Source organism: Podarcis melisellensis (genome assembly GCF_964234715.1).
Source record: "Podarcis melisellensis genome assembly, chromosome: 3".
NCBI lineage: Eukaryota > Metazoa > Chordata > Lepidosauria > Squamata > Lacertidae > Podarcis > Podarcis melisellensis.
In genome coordinates, this window is record NC_138530.1 from 49,733,123 (window position 1) to 49,750,817 (window position 17,695).

General features: G+C 40.4%; 1 protein-coding gene across 17 annotated transcripts in view; it reads right to left on the reverse strand.

Annotated features, from left to right (window-relative positions):
- The window catches only part of AFDN (afadin, adherens junction formation factor), an 87,490-nt gene that overhangs the window by 47,913 nt on the left and 21,882 nt on the right, over window positions 1-17,695 (reverse strand). For 10 of the 17 annotated variants that reach the window (XM_081906758.1, XM_081906756.1, XM_081906755.1 and 7 more), the window contains exons 3-9: window positions 17,117-17,232; window positions 15,975-16,135; window positions 13,967-14,127; window positions 13,569-13,726; window positions 11,303-11,414; window positions 10,219-10,386; window positions 4,998-5,042 (exon numbers count right to left, since the gene is read on the reverse strand). In XM_081906758.1, coding sequence (XP_081762884.1) covers window positions 4,998-5,042; window positions 10,219-10,386; window positions 11,303-11,414; window positions 13,569-13,726; window positions 13,967-14,127; window positions 15,975-16,135; window positions 17,117-17,232 — 921 coding nt within the window. The remainder of the gene's footprint in view (window positions 1-4,997; window positions 5,043-10,218; window positions 10,387-11,302; window positions 11,415-13,568; window positions 13,727-13,966; window positions 14,128-15,974; window positions 16,136-17,116; window positions 17,233-17,695) is intronic. The other 7 variants (XM_081906748.1, XM_081906752.1, XM_081906745.1 and 4 more) reach the window with 5 other exon arrangements.

Sequence of the window (17,695 nt, forward strand, 5' to 3'; positions counted from 1 at the left end):
ATTTAATTATTACAGTGGGGAAAGGGAGGGTTGTTGTTGTTTTGCACATTTGTTGTTTTGCACATTTTCACATTCCACCTTTCCCCTGCAGCCCCAGCACCAAATGCCACAATGTTACAGAGGGTTCCCAATACAACATCGAAGACGTCAGAAAAACAATAACCAAAAATACAAAATAAGTCATTCATCATAAAACACCCTTATAATACAGAAGATCAACCAGCAGCAGGTGACAATGAGCTGCATATTGCGTGGCTCATTACAGTTCTCACCCCTCAACAAAGGCCTGGGCACAGAGCTGTGTCTTCACCAAGCGACAAAAAGCAAGCAGTGCTGGTGCTGGACATACCTCTAAAGGAAGGGCATTCCAGAGACAGGGTGCTGTTGCAGAGAGGATCATTTTTTTCTTATTACAGTGGTACCTTGGGTTCTCGAACTTAATCCGTTCTAGGAGTCTGTTCGACTCCCAAAACCGTTCGAAAACCAAGGCGCAGCTTCCGATTGGCTTCAGGAGCTTCCTACACTCAATCGGAAGCCGCATCGGACATTCAGCTTCCGAAAAACGTTTGCAAACCGGAACACTTACTTCCGGGTTTGCAGCTTTCAGGAGCCAATTTGTTCGGGAGCTAAGCCGTTCGAGTACCAAGGTACCATTATATACTGCATTGCAGGGTCTTACTAGGCTGACTGCTGCTTCAATGTGCTGGCTATTGTGATGTTATTTGTTGCTTTTAACTTAAATGTTTTAAATTATGTGCTTATATGTTGCAGTTGTATGTTGCTCAGTCTATATACACTTCCCATCTTGTGAGGAAATTTTTGTGAAAGGCGGAGTATAAATTTATTACAAAAATAAACAAACAAACATTTACTCCTATAGAAAATAGTAGGACTTGCTCCAGAACAGACAGGCATAAGATTACAAAAGGGGTAGCTAACATTGTGTCCTCCACCTGACCACCGGTCATGCTGACTTGGGTTGATAAGTACTGTAGTCCAACAATATCTGGCGGGCACCATGTTGGTTACCCCAGATTATGCTGTAAAGAAAAACAAAGCCATTCCTATGATGTGTTGTTACACAACACTCTTTGGAAAAGAGCTTCTAAACAGCGAAGTACTATATTTTGCCACAGTAATGCTCCAATTTTAGAAATGCACTGCTGCATAAAATTAATTAGAAGCATAATGAATGATTACAACATAAGTCAAATTGCCCAACTGGGATTGACACAGTGCTACTCAAATACAAAAAAGGTTGCAATTAACTTTTGTTTTTTTAAAAAATGTCTTTTTATAAGAAGTACATATATTCGTGCACACAACTCTTCAGGTAGGATAAGAATAGTACGTTAACAGCTTTCTGGACCTCCATTTTTTCCCTTAAAAAGGTAAATAACATAAGGGAAGAGTATGCTAATGAACTGAGAGGGCTTAAATTATTTACTTGTATTCAGGTACAAATAACATTCAACTAAAGCTTTGCATTTGTTTAAACTTAATAGCTAAACTACTATTAGCTATTGGGAAAACTCTTCAGATATGTAAGTGACACAAAATATTAACATGGCTTTTTAATTATTAAAGTTGTTTGTACTAAATTAATCATGCTAAATTGGCTCTCCATCAATTTAAATCAGTGAAATTGTTTCAAGTGAAATTTCAGAGCGTTCTCCCCAACCCCCCCCCCCCGGCAAAACAACCACCACCTCATTTCACTGCAATATGGCGAACCTGACTGCCAGCATAGAGAGAAAATATATGGAAGCATGGAATAGCAAGTCTGGAACGGAGGAAGTGGGGTAAAATAATCACAGATGGGGGGGGAGAGAATGCATGGTGCTGAGAAAGTGGATGGAGAAAAGTTTTTTCTCCTCTCATAAAACTAGAACTCATGGATAGCTCAGTTGGGTACAGCATGGTGCTGGTAATTCCAAGGTGGCAGGTTCAATCCCCGTATGGGACAGCTGCTTGTTTCTGCATTGCAGGGCGTGGACTAGATGATCTTCAGGGTCCCTTCCAACTTGACAATTCTATGATTCTAACATCCAAACAAGCTGAATGTTGGAAGACTTAGGACAGATTAAAAAGCATTTCTTCATGCAGCGCATAGCCAAACTATGATGCTTGTTCCTCGATCCAGGAGGTAGTGATGGTCACCAACATGGATGGCTTTAAAAGAGGAACAGACAAATTCATGTAGCAGATCCACAGATGAATCTGCCACTCTAGATAGTTTGTTGAGGCCCTTCCAAAATCTGTGAACCCAGTAGAACCTCTGTAGACCATGAGGTTCTACAGCACCACTGTAGACCATGGAGAAAGGTAAAAGATAACAATAACTGTCTTAATGGAGAAGAACTCAGTCTGCACTGTGCAGAAAAGCAAGCAGCAGCTGAATAAGCAGGGTGCAGTGGTGAAGAGAAGGAGCAGGTCCAGTGGACTCTTGCCAGTGGGCTTTCTGCTGGGATGTGGACCTTAAGCAATGTCCAACCATGGAGATACCCGACACCAGCCCTAGAACTGATGGCAACACAGGCTGACCTGTTCACACAGCAGATGTACCTCTCCTCAGCAACCTGGACATACAAGCATACACCCCTTCCTCCAGCACAACCAGTAAAGTGGAAACTAGAGAGGGACATGGGAGAGGCATACCTCCCATACACTAGCACATCACCTCTGGCCATTCTACTTAAAAAAGAAGGCTAGATGATGGCATTAGAAGTAGATAAAAGCTCCCTCTTCTGCAGGCCTTGCATTTTCAAGAAGCACTACAATCTATTTTATTAACCCAATGAAATTGAAGCAGAGCATTTCCTTCACCATGACCATGTTTGTCTGCACCCAATTGTTATCTCCAGCAGTCCTGCAGGTCTGGCCGTGGGAAGCCCATCCCTATGCTCAACAAGATGAACGTCACAAGATCTAGAGTCACTTACCATAATGGTTCCCCTTTGTCTCTTTCACTCTCTATCCAACAGCCTTCCCAGGAACATCCACTTGGTGCCATCCTTATGGTTTTTTGACACTAGGTGAAGACCGCTCTGTTCACCTAGGCCTTTTTATACACTGACCTTCTCAGTTTTTAAATCTGCGTTTCTAACTTTGGGGTTCTGACAAGTTTCTTTTTTCTTATATTCAAGTTCCTTTTATTTTTCATTTAATTTTTTATTACTTATTTATTGTAAGCCTCCCTGAGGGTTTTATATTATGGCTACAAATGTAGTTAATAAATAAAATTTGAAAAGTAGGCTGTGCTCCCAGACAGAGGCTAAGGAATAGCAGGTGCCCTGGACAAAAGCTGAGCCAGAAATGAGCCTTCTCTCCAGAAGTAACAACTGTTATAGCCCTGACAACTGACCTGAAGAGGAATTATCTACTGCAAGCTCTTTACTAGCTCAACAATAACTGAAAACTACAGTGGTACCTCAGGTTACATACACTTCAGGTTACAGACTCCACTAACCCAGAAATATTACCTCGGGTTAAGAACTTTGCTTCAGGATGAGAACAGAAATTGTGCTCCGACGGTGTGGCGGCAGCAGGAGGCCCCATTAGCTAAAGTGGCGCTTCAGGTTAAGAACAGTTTCAGGTTAAGAACAGACCTCCAAAACGAATTAAGTTTTTAACCCGAGGTACCACTGTATCAGAAGCTTTGTTATTTTTACTTATGAACAGATGACCTAAATAAGGGCTGGGGAAATTTGTGACATGCTGGTTGGAGCCAATGTGAGCTGGGAGCCCAACGATATGGGGTGGGGTGTAAATTGCCCACTCATGAATTAAAGCTTAATAGAACTGCCAATGCAATGACATCTTGGAAACTACAGACAACTCTTGACAATTCCACATTATAAAGATGTATATAAAATTATGTGACCTACTTAAGAGAACTCAAGAGCTTTAGGGCTTTTCCTGTACCACCAAAAAGGATTCATGCATTATTTTAAAAGTGGTTTTAAAAAGCAAGAATTGACAGAACAGGCATTAAATATTCTTCATAATGGATTGAATACCTTAGTAGCAGCAAGAAAACAGTCTGCTGCTTTAACTGAGATTAAGCCTAAGAGTTTACATTTTCTGCTGGTACACAAATACATTCTCTCCCCGCCCGCCCCCCGCCCACAGAACAAGTTTATGAAAACACTGCAGCTGGCAGCCAACTTACAGAAATGGGTGATATTTCAGAGGAAGTAGCAACACTACTATATTTCAAACACCATGTTTAACTAAGTATATTACCATTGTTTCTCTTTTGCAAAAAACAAAAACAGATTAGCTACCAACATAACTGGGAAACAAAGGATTCATAAACATTTTTCATTAACAACTGTTACAAAAGAAATCGTGTTCATTCTCTACAGACACACATACACTGCCGCTTGTTCAAACTAAAACTCTAGGTAGTCAAAGAAAAACAATGTCATCTTCTGATTTGTGAAAGAAGTTTCTAATTGCAATTAGAAATGTAAAGCATATTGTTCAAATTATTGGCCACAAGCCAACTGCATGAATATGCAGTAATGGGCTGCTACATGTGTATAACCTTGATCATCCATCTATTTGGGAGAAGGCAGCTTCCTGGAAGCTGAATCCAGCCCACGCTATCCAGTCCCAGATTATAAACTGTCAGTTATCTCAGTGGATGGTACATGTGCATGTAGAAATTGAACTTAGATGTGTAATCCCAAACCCTCACCACAAGACCCTACTAGATATACGAGTACCCAAATTTTACAGAAGTACTAATATTGATATGTGTGGCCCCCAGATGATATTGTTTAGAGCATACTAGGGATTTGTAAAAAGTTTAACTTTGAATTATTCCTTTCCTCCACACCTGAAGATATAGACTAGAAATAGGGTTAGATCTGAGCTTCTGTTCATTAAGGAAGAAAAATGCAAGATCTGTTTTCAAAACTGACAAAAGCCTTTTTTGCTAGCACAGATTTTAGTGACTAGTGAGAAAGAACAGTATTAAATAACAGCATTACCTTCATAAGTGTGATAGTTGAAGTAGGCAAAGTGATTCCTTCTCCCTGGGATTAGAAAACACATGCACAGGACCCAGGTGAAGGCAGCATCAGCAGAACAGATACCATGCAGAACATGCGGAGGAGAGCAGAGAAAAGAAAAGATAGGAAAGAGTGAAACTGTAAGCCAACAACACTTACTCAATTTAAAAGGATGAAGTGCTTTTAACGCTTTCAACTTTAAATACTGCACAGAATATAGAGACATTGGTGTTGTGGATGGATTAATACGATTGTTAAGTAGTTGGCAGTAAGCTGCTAGAAGAAAGCACAGAAAAATCACCAAGCAAAGTGGAAAGGCCATCATTAATTCATATAAGACTTCCATTTTAATTTAGAAAATATTGTGTTTTCCATTCATTCACTGTCTATGGGTGGATGTACTGGGGTACCATCATACCCATTACAAACGCACAGAATATGATGCCAAGGTACGTCCACTCACAACTCTGCTTTCAAATATTAAGTAAAGCTGGAATTAAATGGCAGAGTAGCAGTCTCCCAATATATTGTCATGTGAGATATTTTCCCTACATCCAGACAATCTGTGTGCAAATACAATCATGTGCACTATCACATATGCTGAAGGTTAAGTTTTATTTTGTTGCCAGTATATGAACTGGGCACCCCACATGATAACTGTTTGCTGTACAAAACCTCCACACATATTATCCCCATATGAAAGATAGTGCAAATAAAGCAGCAGCCCTCAGTATCTTGCACATTCAAAACTGCATATTCCTTCTGGTAAGAAGAGTTCCTGTTGGAAACACTGTGACTGCCTCAACCTTAATTTCAGACAAATGAAAGTGAATAATAGTGAAAGAACCACAAGAAAAAAAATATCCTCTTTTAGGAAGAAATCTATTATCACTGTCAGGAGGCTGGAGCAAAATGTGTTTTCAAAGGATAAAAAACTGCTCCCTATGGTTCCCAAGCAGAGGCAAACTATATGAAAATCAGAATACACTTGACACATACTCTTAAAGGATTAGAACAGTGGTACTACTTTTGTTGTATTTACCGTATTCTACTTGTGACACAACAGCCACATAACAAATAACTCCAAGTATAAAGATCACATTTCATATTATCATAAAATTCAAGCTACAATCTAGAATTCCAAACCATATGTGTTTACAATGACAGAGGCTGGTTTCAATATTTCCTGATTACACCCTTCAGCATAACCTGAATCCAGTTCTACAACAGAACATTTGCATACATGGCTGATAGGTGGTGAGACTCCAAAAGTCTACTAGTCACAATTACTACACTGGAAAACCATTGACCCATCACTGCAGACATTTCTGTGTGCTTTGTTTTCCACACTGTAAACCCAGAATATATTTTCCACCTGCGGTTTATATATAGTGGCATGCTTATTTATATGCCACCCTTAATAATAATATTTTCAGGCTGGCTTACAAATAAATCACATGATAAAACAGCAAAAAGCAGGAGGTAAAAGCAGCACAAAACAGTACAGATAAGACTGAGAATTGAAAAGGAAATAAAAATTTCTTCCAGTGCTGAAAAATTATCAGAATAGGAACCAGGCAAGTCTCCCTAGGGAGAGCATTCCACATGCAGGGTGACACCAGTGAATAGCACTCACCCACCCACCCACCTCCCCTCCCCTCCCCTTAAGAGGGGCATCAGAAGATGATCTCAAGAGTAATCAAGGAAAGTTATTAGAATAAAGTCTTGATTTAGAAATATAATTTTAGTGAAATCTCAGTTAACAAGCTAGGGGCAGCATACATAGCACCATTTTAACTTAACATGCATCATGTGACATAGGGAAGCCTAAGAATTAGTGACGGCCTAAGGTTTACGCAAGGGCACTGTGGTCTAAACCACTGAGCCTAGGGCTTGCTGATCAGAAGGTCGGCGGTTCGAATCCCCACGACAGGGTGAGCTCCCGTTGTTTGGTCCCAGCTCCTGCCAACCTAGCAGCTCAAAAGGACACAGGGCAAGCAGATAAATAGATACCGCTCTGACAGGAAAGTAAACGGCATATCTGTACACTGCTCTGGTTCGCCAGAAGTGGCTTAGTCATGCTGGCCACATGACCCGGAAACTGTCTCCGGACAAACGCCGGCTCCCTCGGCCTGTAAAGCAAGATGAGCACCGCAACCCCAGAGTTGTCCACGACTGGACTTAATGGTCAGGGGTCCCTTTACCTTTCTTAAGGTTTACCCAATGAGACTTATGCTTGAACAAGGATGTGAACCCAGGTCTAACAAGAACACTATTCATGATGCAACACTGGCTCTCAGGCAACAATAAGCCGTAAGCTGTACACTAGTTTATCACAAGAGAACAACGACTGTGTTGTGTCACCAGGAATTAATTAAATTACAGGAATTAATTAAATTACATGAACCTAAACTACCCCCCCACAGAAAAGTCTGTCAACACTATGCCTGCAGGATTCATCGTTTTGGCTTTACCTCCACCACAGCAAGTCATTCTGCCACATCTCTGCATTTGGTGCAACTGAATCAATCACTCCTGCTGCACAGAACTATCTGCCTTTAGAAGTAGCTGTCCATTAACACTGTGAATGAATCACTGAATTCCCTCCTCCTTATAAGGCTTGTTCTAATCAGCAATTAGTACTATTACAATTATTACTAAAATAAGGGGTGAGCTCCTCTGAGGACAAATAGTTATCTTATACATTGCAAAAGTAAACCTTTGCAAATGTAAGACTGGATTTGTGCCCCCAATTTTAAATCTGAAAATCCTTAAATCAAATAGTATCAGCTTTGTAAGTCATATACTCTTCTGCGCTCTGCACTTATCTGTTGTCTATATTAGCATGGTCATATAAGTTTATACCTTGATCATAAGGAACCCCATGCTTCTTGTGGGTTTTGGACTTGTGGGGGGGCAAAGGTGAGAATGAAAGGATGGAGGAGCTGGCTCTGGCTGTTCATATTCCTAAAAAACCTGGGGGAAACTTGCAGCATTCCTTAATATGAAGCATTTGCCTATAAATGCTGTTAAAAGCTATTTTTTCCAAATACTGGTTAGAGAAGATTTGCTTTCACAGACTGATATTACCGTCTGTGAGAACAGTGTGAGCAGCTGATAGAAATAAGATAGAGAAATAAGGACAGTAGCTTATAGAAAGGGCTGTGATATATAAAAAGCACTGTAGCATCAGTGGTTGAGCACCTGCTTTGCATGCAGAGGTTCCCGGGTTCAATTCCTGGCATTTCCAGGTAGGACTGGGGGGAAATTCCTTATCTGAAACCTTGCAGAGCTGTTGCCAGTCAGTGGAGACATTTCTGAGCTATATTGACCATTGGACTGACTAAGTACAGTGGTACCTTGGTTTACAAACTTACCGTATTTTTCGCACCATAAGACGCACTGGACAATAGGACGCACCTTGTTTTAGAGGGGGGAGAACAAGAAAAAAAAATCTCCCCCCCTCTACCCAGCGCCCCTTCAGCGAAGTGACAGGAGGCGCTGCGCAGAGAGGGGGAGAATTTCCTCCCTCTTGTTTTCCTGCTCTAAAACAAGGTGCCGTTTAAGGTGCGTTCAGGCGGCTACCTTGGAAGCCTGGAGAGCGAGAGGGGTCGGTGTGCACCGACCCCTCTCGCTCTCCAGGCTTCAGGTTCCTTTCGACCTGCTCTTTGGGGCTGGCGGGGGAAAGCCCACGACCAGCCCCAAAGAGCAGGTCAGGGAGCAGCGAAAGGCGCAGCGGAGAGGCTGCTGCCATAGTTGCGCATCACCTCTCCAGCTGGGAGAGGGTCGCGGGGCTATGGCTTCTTTAGCCCCGCGCGCGCTCTCCCAGCTGGAGAGGTGACGCGCGGCTAAAGAGGCTCCTGCCATAGCCGCGCGTCACCTCTCCAGCCGGGAGAGGGTCGCGGGGGGCTTCTTTTGCCCCGCGCACGCTCTCCCGGCTGAAGAGGTGACGCGCGGCTATAGAGGCTCCTTCCATAGCCGCGTGTCACCTCTGCAGCCAGGAGAGGGTCGCGGGGCTATGGCGTCTTTGCTCCATAGGACGCACACACATTTCCCCTTCATTTTTGAAGGGGAAAAGTGCGTCCTATAGAGCGAAAAATACGGTAATCCATTCCGGTAGTCCGTTCTTAAACTTAAACCGTTCTGAAACAGAGACGCGCTTTCCCGAACGAGGCCTCCCGCTGCCGGTGCCCTTCCACCGTTCGGATTCCATTCTTAGACTGAGGTAAAGTTCTCAAACCGGAACACTACTTTCGGTTTTGCAGAGTTAGTAAACCGAATCGTTTGTAATCAAGACTGTTCTTAAACCGAGGTACCACTGTATAAGGCAGCTTCCTATGCTCCCATTACTAAAAACAACAGTTTAGATACAAAAATGGCCAAATTTATGTAAAAGGTGCACTCCACTCTGGGAAGGACTATTCTGTTTAACTTATTCATCTTATTTTCGCCCTGCCGTTTCTCATCTGGTCTTAGGGCAAATACATCATAAAAACTCATAAAAATACAAATGCTATATAATAAAATACCACATTAATAAAAGCACAGCATCAATAACATATTAAGCAGGCAATAAAAACATGAGAGTCAAAATCTCAACCCCTCCCAAAAATATTATACGTCACTCTAAAGTGTTGTGTAAGAAATGTGAAACAAAAGCCAAAAGATGTTGTTACGGAAGCAGAAGCCTGAGATCCAACACAGAAGCTACTTATTACAGCACTCTGTGAATCCTTGTGCAAACTTTTTTCCGTGGTTCAAATCTATCTTCATACACATTTATCTTTAATGTGGTACCTATGTATACAATTTGAAACAAAACACTTCAAAAATGAAAATCTATGAAGTTTTATTCTAATGGAATATTGAAATATAAGCCTGTTATTTTCTTTACTATTATGTGTTTTTTTGTTACCTCAGTGATTTCATGGATGACTTTATCAAGCAAAGCCACTTCTTGCTTCAAAAACTGATGAAGTTGCTTTATCCAACTTATCCAAAATTACCTTTGACTAAAGATCCAGAAATCTTAAAACTTCGTTGGAAACTGCAATCAAAATAACCCATCCCTACCAATTCTATTTTATAAAGCACAATAAATGGAGGATAGTGAACTCTAAAGTATTAGAGTCCATCAGGGTTGACCTCAAAGCAAGTGATTCAAAAAATGGATGAACATTATTGTAAAAGAAATTCTTACCGGGACTTAGTTCAACCAGATAAGGTAGCTTCTCTGGAGGAAGGGAAGAGCCATAACCAGACCCGTCAACTCTTTCCTTCCCCTTTAATGGCTTTCCATCAAATTGTTTCTTCAACTTCTTTGGAACATAATCAGGTGGTCGCCTTTTCAACTGAAAGACCAGTATCCCTAAACACAAAACCACAAACAAAACATCTGAGGTCTGTCCTGTCCTCAAGGTATAAATAAATTGAATTCATATTAAATTGTACATTATTAACTATACTGATTTGACTGTGCTCTCCTAAACAGTAATTATCGAATTAAAAATTAGGATTAAATATAAGGATTAAAGAACTATAATATTTTCCATTCAACATAATTTATTAATGTTCTCCAGAATCCAGTGCTCTAGAGTACATTAGATCATATTTTATATTCAAATGGATAGCCTTTTTCATTCTAAACAAACCACAATCAGTAAGCCAATAACAAGTCTTTGCAGCCCAGGGGCAGGAGAGAGGATCACAGAAAAAAAACCTGCTTTCCTTTGCATCCTGCTGACTGAAGCCACACCATTCACTGAGCAACACTACTGGATACAAAGCCTTGGGTACAAATAATGGATTGTTGGAGCAAAACAAACCATGAACTCCTAGTTCAAATGTAATGCTAAGCCAGAGATCATGGTTTGTTTCCTCCCAGGTGAGCAGAAAGGAGCAAAGTGGAAGCGATTAACTTCTGCAATGTAAGCCAAGTTTTATGACTTTCCATCAGCCATTGTTTGGTGCTTCATGAATATACCTGGAGGAGCCTTGGGCTCATGACTCCTTTCTCCCCTCATGCATAATGACTGCCTGTCAACAAACAATTGTTTCAAATCCTGATTGACAAGATCATACAAACAATAGCCTGATCATTCAGACACTGAAGCAAACCATAACAGGATCAGCAACAAGGACGCATCCATGTCCAAGGGGAGAAAAAAAGTGCACAAGTTTTAGGTTTAAGGCTAATAACCCACTCCTCCTCCTGGCTTGCTCACAGTGCCTTGCCAGTATGTGACCATTGGGTTTTATTACATATTATGAACAACCAAAATTACCTTTGTCACTTGGCCATTCCCTGAATATCTGAAGTGGGCACTCATCATCATCAAGAATAGACTCTTTAGCACCTTTATCATCAGAATGTTGAGCACCAGGAGGAAGCATGACCTACAGAAAAGATAAACTATGAGTTTGAACAGAGCAGTTACCCAAGGATAAACACTCAAAGGCCAAACCACCCTCTCCTTTCCTTTCTCCAAACCTAAGCAGTACATAATTCTGTTGGTACAAAGTATACCATGCCATATTATTTGGGAGGGGGGAATACAAATAAATTTATTATTATTATTATTATTATTATTATTATTATTATTATTATTATTATTATTATTATATTACCTGTGCCCACTGCTCAACCAAAAGGTAGTAAGAATGCATGCTTTAAAGTTTTATGACTCTAATATTACAAAGTAGGTAGTGAAATTTTATGACTGCATCACGGCTGGCCCTGTCACAGTATCACAGTGGCCCTGTTCAGCCATAATGAGAAATCATGGTTTTTCTGTTGTGGGAACAAGGCTGCAGAAACCTTGGGCTCCCATGATCCTTTGTACAACAGAAGATTGAAAGTTTTCATTTTTTAACCAATCACCATTTCCCATTGCATCTTAATTTGATCAACTGCAATCTGTTATAAATTTGACTAGTTAACAAACCAGGATTATGAAACCATAATCTGATGTTAACTAATCATAGTTTGCCAAATTCAGATGTAATGGGGAAGGGTCACTTATTCAAACGCAAAAGCTCTCAATGCCTTCCTCCCTATCACAAGAAAGAAGGACTGAATGCCCAGGCTTGCTGTGAGACATTCACAGAACAGAAAACCATGGTTTCATGTTTACATTTAAACAAGACTAAACTCTGAAATACCTGCCAAGTTGTGTATCATGATCAAGAAGGTATGGGGGAGAACATGGCTGACAATTTAGGAATGACACAAATAACTTTATATTATGACTTCTGCTTCAATATGCCAGAAAAAGATGTACACAAATACAATAATATGCTTCCACAAATTTAAGATTTGGCTAGATATACGGTATATGAATTCTACTACCAAATAATAAATCAAACCATAAATAAAAAGATTTTACTAACTAGCACGGAAAGGAAATCAGCACCCAAGTCAGCACCCAAGTGACCACAATAAGACCCTAGCACTGGTTACCTCACTTCAGGTTACTCAGAGTTACAGTGAAATTAGTTTTTACCTGTGCATCTTCTTTCTGCTACACGATAGGCACCCTATCTTCCTTCCACCTTCACTTAGTAAAGGAAACAATTCAGAATGCTGCTGGACAGTAAACTTTCCTCTTTCCTGCCATAGTCGATATCAATATCAAGGAAAACCCTAGCTCCAGTGCCTACAGGCCTAAATTCAGGCTTCTTATGGGAATGAAACAGCCCTTGCAACTTTTAACAGAGAGAACTGTACTACTACAATTCAGGGCATCTACTAGATGGGGAAACCAGAAACTTTAGAGAAAATGGCACTGACAGTGAAAAATAATTGGCTACATACACAAACCTTTAAAGAGATATCTGCCAATGATGTGGTAAAAAAAGTCAATCCATACTCAGGATTTTTTGTACTATGTTTTCAGAAGTCTGATAAATTATGTTCATAGTATGTAAGGTACTTCAAGGATTCAATCTTAGAATTGTCTGAGATTGTAACAAGAGTTCCTCTTGACCACCCATTTTAGCTTTTGCCCATACTGCAATGAGTTAGGTAACAATAACTTTAATCAACCGTCAAAATAAAGCCCACAGAGACGTCTATCTATGCCAGTCAACAGGACTATACCACTTTTGCTCATGGTACTACAGCTGAATGTCAGCATGTGCTAACAATAACAGCTCTCTGAGGCTGTGGTGGCATCTGACTGGAACTTTAGGCCTTTTAGTCAAAACCTTAGTTTGCTTTAAAAACAGATGGCAAATACTATTCAGCACTGTTAGCTTTTACTAATTTCTGCTACTTTCTTCAGGGCAAGACGCAAACCAAGATAGCCAAGAACTCAACAGATAAAATCACTTGACAGGATAATAAAGTTATATGACGCTAAAACTAAGATTACTGCCCAACCATACCAACCCTAAGATCTGAAGAGCCTAAGGAACCAACTTATCATGTTGATACAGACAATAAATTATAAATAAGCTGAGTGGGGAATCTCCCCACCACAACATCATCATTTTAAAAACCTAAGCAGCAGGATTTTTTCAAGAACTATTTTCTTTAATCAATTTACTCACACGAGCAATACAGTAGTCCTTGGGGTTTTCCTTTTCGAGACCATACTTCTCCAGTGCTTCAATAACTGCAAAGTCTGCTGTATCTGTGGTAGATAGCAGGATTGTCTTGTATGGTATATTTGGTTTCAAACTGTCTGCATAAATCCTCAATGTACCACCTGAAAAATACATAATTTGTAACTTAAATTAAAAATATAATGAAATGCAAGTCACACAACCTAAGCACTTGAATTGATTTTCAGTATCCACTAAAACAGCAAAAAGAAGGAACTTAGGTATTTGCGTATTTATACTTCAAAAGCCCCTGAAGTGTCCCCAGGAAGACTAATGGAAGCCAACGCACATTCTGTAAGTTCCACCCACCCAATAAATATTATTGATTTACTCTAAATTACCACCTGAATCTGGTCTGCCATCAGAGCTCCGGAACTCTTGCATTCTCTTTTCTAGCTTTTGCTGTCTCCGTCGTTTCATTACCACCTCTGGATTAGATATTGTTCGTGTGAAACTGGTCTCAGGCATATCTTTGTAGACCTCTGCGGCAAGGCGAGAATTCTCACTGCCAAGAGTAATTTAAGGTAATAATGAAATAGCTTATTTATTTCAGCACTTTTTATACCGCCTAACACCATAGTCTAAGATAGGCTGTATCCTTATAACCTTACTGTACAATAAATATTATTCAGTTAAATCTGACATACTTAAAATGACTGCTGAAATAAAAAGGTCTTTACTAGGAGCTGAAAGTTCAACAAAAAGGGGAGGGTGGTTTCTCTAATCTCAGCTAGGAGGGAGTTCCACAAAGCTGGGCCCACAAGACTGAATGCACACTTCTTGTGGATACAAGCCATGGGGGACCACTAACAGTGACCCCCTTGAGACCTCAGTAACTGGTCAGGGATATAGGAAGTCAGGCACCCCTTAAGGTTTCCCAGATCCAAGCTGTTAAAACATGTAAATTAAAACAAGAGCCTTGAATTTGACCTAGCAGCATATGGTCAGTTTGAACCAAAAGTCTAGCTACAGTTTGTTTGCACAAGCTGGTGCTTCCAGAACAGGCTTGCAACTTGCTCTACAGCAGGCATAGGCAAACTCTGGCCCTGCAGATGTTTGGGACTACAGTTCCTATCATTCCTGACCATTGGTCCCATTAGCTAGCGATGATGGGAATTGTAGTCCCAAACATCTGGAGGGCCAGAGTTTGTCATTCTTACTCTACAGAGTGCACTGCAATAATTGAGTCTTGAGGTGACCCATACATGAATCACTGTGGTCAGGCTTTTCCTGTCCCAAAACAGCTATAGTTGGTATACCAGCTGTAGCTGGTAAAAGGTACTCCTAGTTACTAAGGCTAACCAAGCCTCCAGTAACAAAGATGGATCCAGGGGCAACCCTAAACAATGAACCTGCTCTTGAAGCATACACGTGCACATCACTTAAAAGGTACAAAACAAGAAACATAAAACATACATAAAACACAACTTCCAACAATTCTATACCCTGTAGTAAACATCTACATGTTGGGGCAGAGCCAAACTTAAGTCTTCCATGAACAAAAGGGCTATTTCTATCCAGCAGAGGATTGATGACATGCTTACAGTATTAGGCATCTGTCATCTACAGAGGAAAAAGTCTCTGCTGATTATAATCAAGGAGATTTAATATTCCCAACCTCCTTCAGAAAGCTTGAGATGGATTTCCCATTGTGTCCAAAATTCCACTTTTGCCCATGCGCGTGCACACACACAAATATACATATACTACCTCGAAAAAGGAACCTACATAGAATCATCTTCTCTTTGTTGCTGTAACTATAGGCTTTAAACAGAAGAAAAGTAACACTAAACTGCATCTCCCCATTTGGAAGAAGTCATATTTGACCAGATGAAATGCATACATTCAATGGGCAATTTACAGAACCAGATAAAGGAATTTTGTCAAAATGAAAAGAGACATTCCTGAGAATCTGAAAACTGTGTTATTCAGGCCCATTCATATGTAGTAAAACAAGCATGCTTATCCTGGTATGGTGGGTCTGGTCTGGATTGGGAGTCCACACCAGTTTCTACTGAAAATCACTTTCTCTTGACTGCTTTTGCTTTTACTGATGTCTACAGTAAAAAGCACTGCCAGGATCAGGAACACATTCTGGATTGGGACCCTATGCCTGCATTCCCCCAAAATAGAAGTGACCAGGTTAAGCCTGATTGTTTACCTGTACATGTCTAATACAATGTGTAGTTTGGCCTCATTTTTTTAAAAAAGCATGAGAACTTGTATACACCAACTATGAAGGAAATACAATACAAAAACTATTCATATATTTTAAAAGACTTGTCTCCCCAAGTTAAAGTATTCATCTATGTACAGATTAGACATTGTACTATTTGATTCACTGATACTCACATATCATCCCCATGAAACAGCCCATCACCATCTAAAGCTTGCCGTGATGCTTCTTTATCCCGCCTCTTTTTTTCCTTCTTTTCTTTTTTTGATAAAGTCCGTTTGAAGTTCTGAATCACTCCTTCTTTCTCTTGTTTTTCAGGGCCATTGCTTTGAGCCTTCTGAAACAAACAGTGTTTAGTATTATGATCTACTAGAACTCTGACCACATTAATTTCCAAATAAAAACTTATTTTATCTTATTTGAAACATGATGCAGAGTCAGGCGACGTATTAGGATAGTCTGCCCTTGTAGGCAATGGATCCAATTGGTCTCCTGGCGGCTTGGGTGATCTTCTGGCTGATATGACTGGTGTTCCCATTGAAGCCCTGATTGAAGTGTGGAATATGCAAATAGCTCAGGCTGTTGATGTGTGTCCCTGAGCACTCTATCTGCTTGATAGCAAAAGTCTGGCTCCCTGGTGTACACCAGAGTTTAAGGCAATAAAACAAGCTTCAATGCAAGAGGAGGGAATGCTGAATGCTCAGTATCAAGCCTACTGAGTAGGCAGTGAAAGCAGCAAAGAAGACATACTTAGCTGCCTCCATTGCAGCCTCAGTGTGCTGTCCAGCAGAGCTTTTCCACGCAGCATGGTTCTTTTACAGCCTGGCCCAAAGCAATAGGCAGAACTGATGGTGGCTCACTGTAATTTCTTTGCAAAGAATTTTAAGGGAAAAATCACTTGCATCAACCAGGACCTCTGGAGTAATCTGACCAACTGGCCACCTCAGCAAGTGTCGGTTGAAAATTCATTGACTGTGAGCAATACTATGATATTTTAACTTACTTTGTTGACCATGGAAGATACCCCAGAACATTTTCACAATCAACTGCCTAGCCTCATCAGTCAAGTCTGTAGCTAGCAGAGTTGTGATCCCTGCTGGCTGCCCAGCAGTGACAATAAATCAGAGCAGACTGTCTGATGACACACACTAATAGGCTGTAGGATGTGAATATAATGGAGAAGGATTATCCAAAACTCTGTGATATGTACCCATAATACATTGCCAGATTTGTTGTTGCAAGCCCAAAGGCAATTTATGAAAACTCAAAAGCACTTACAGTAGTGTCAAAAATATACAGTAATATTGCTTTCTTTTACCTTTGGAGGAAGTGCATCATTTTCATTCTTGAGTACAAATCTTCCTTCTCGATCATCTTTGTTCCAATTTAATTGTACAACTAAAGGTTTCTCGTCTATATCCAATCTTCTTTCTTCTTCAAAATATGAAATAAAGCATAACTAGTGGTTACTTACTATTTCAAGATCAACAATTGCAGTACATTGACTGTTAACTTATTAGCCAAACAACAAGATTTAATTCATTATTTAATTTATTGCACTTCTAAAGCAGAAGACCATATCAGATCTTTCAAAGCAGTGGTAGCTGACATGGTACCCTCCAGATGTTGTGCATGTCAGCTCCCAACAATCCTACTCATTGGTCATGCTGGCTGGAGCTGATGGGAGTTGCAGTCCATAACATTTGGAGGATACCTGGTGAGCTGCCCTGTTTTAAAATCAGAGCAGAATATGAACCACTGGCAAGCTGTGCCAACAGGCTACTCAGACGATACTAATATTTATTCATTTCAAAGTTCCTTCCATAAGTGAAAGGAGGGGCTCCTCTATGGCTCCTATTTTTTATTTTTTAAAACAACACAGTTATTAAAGCCATTT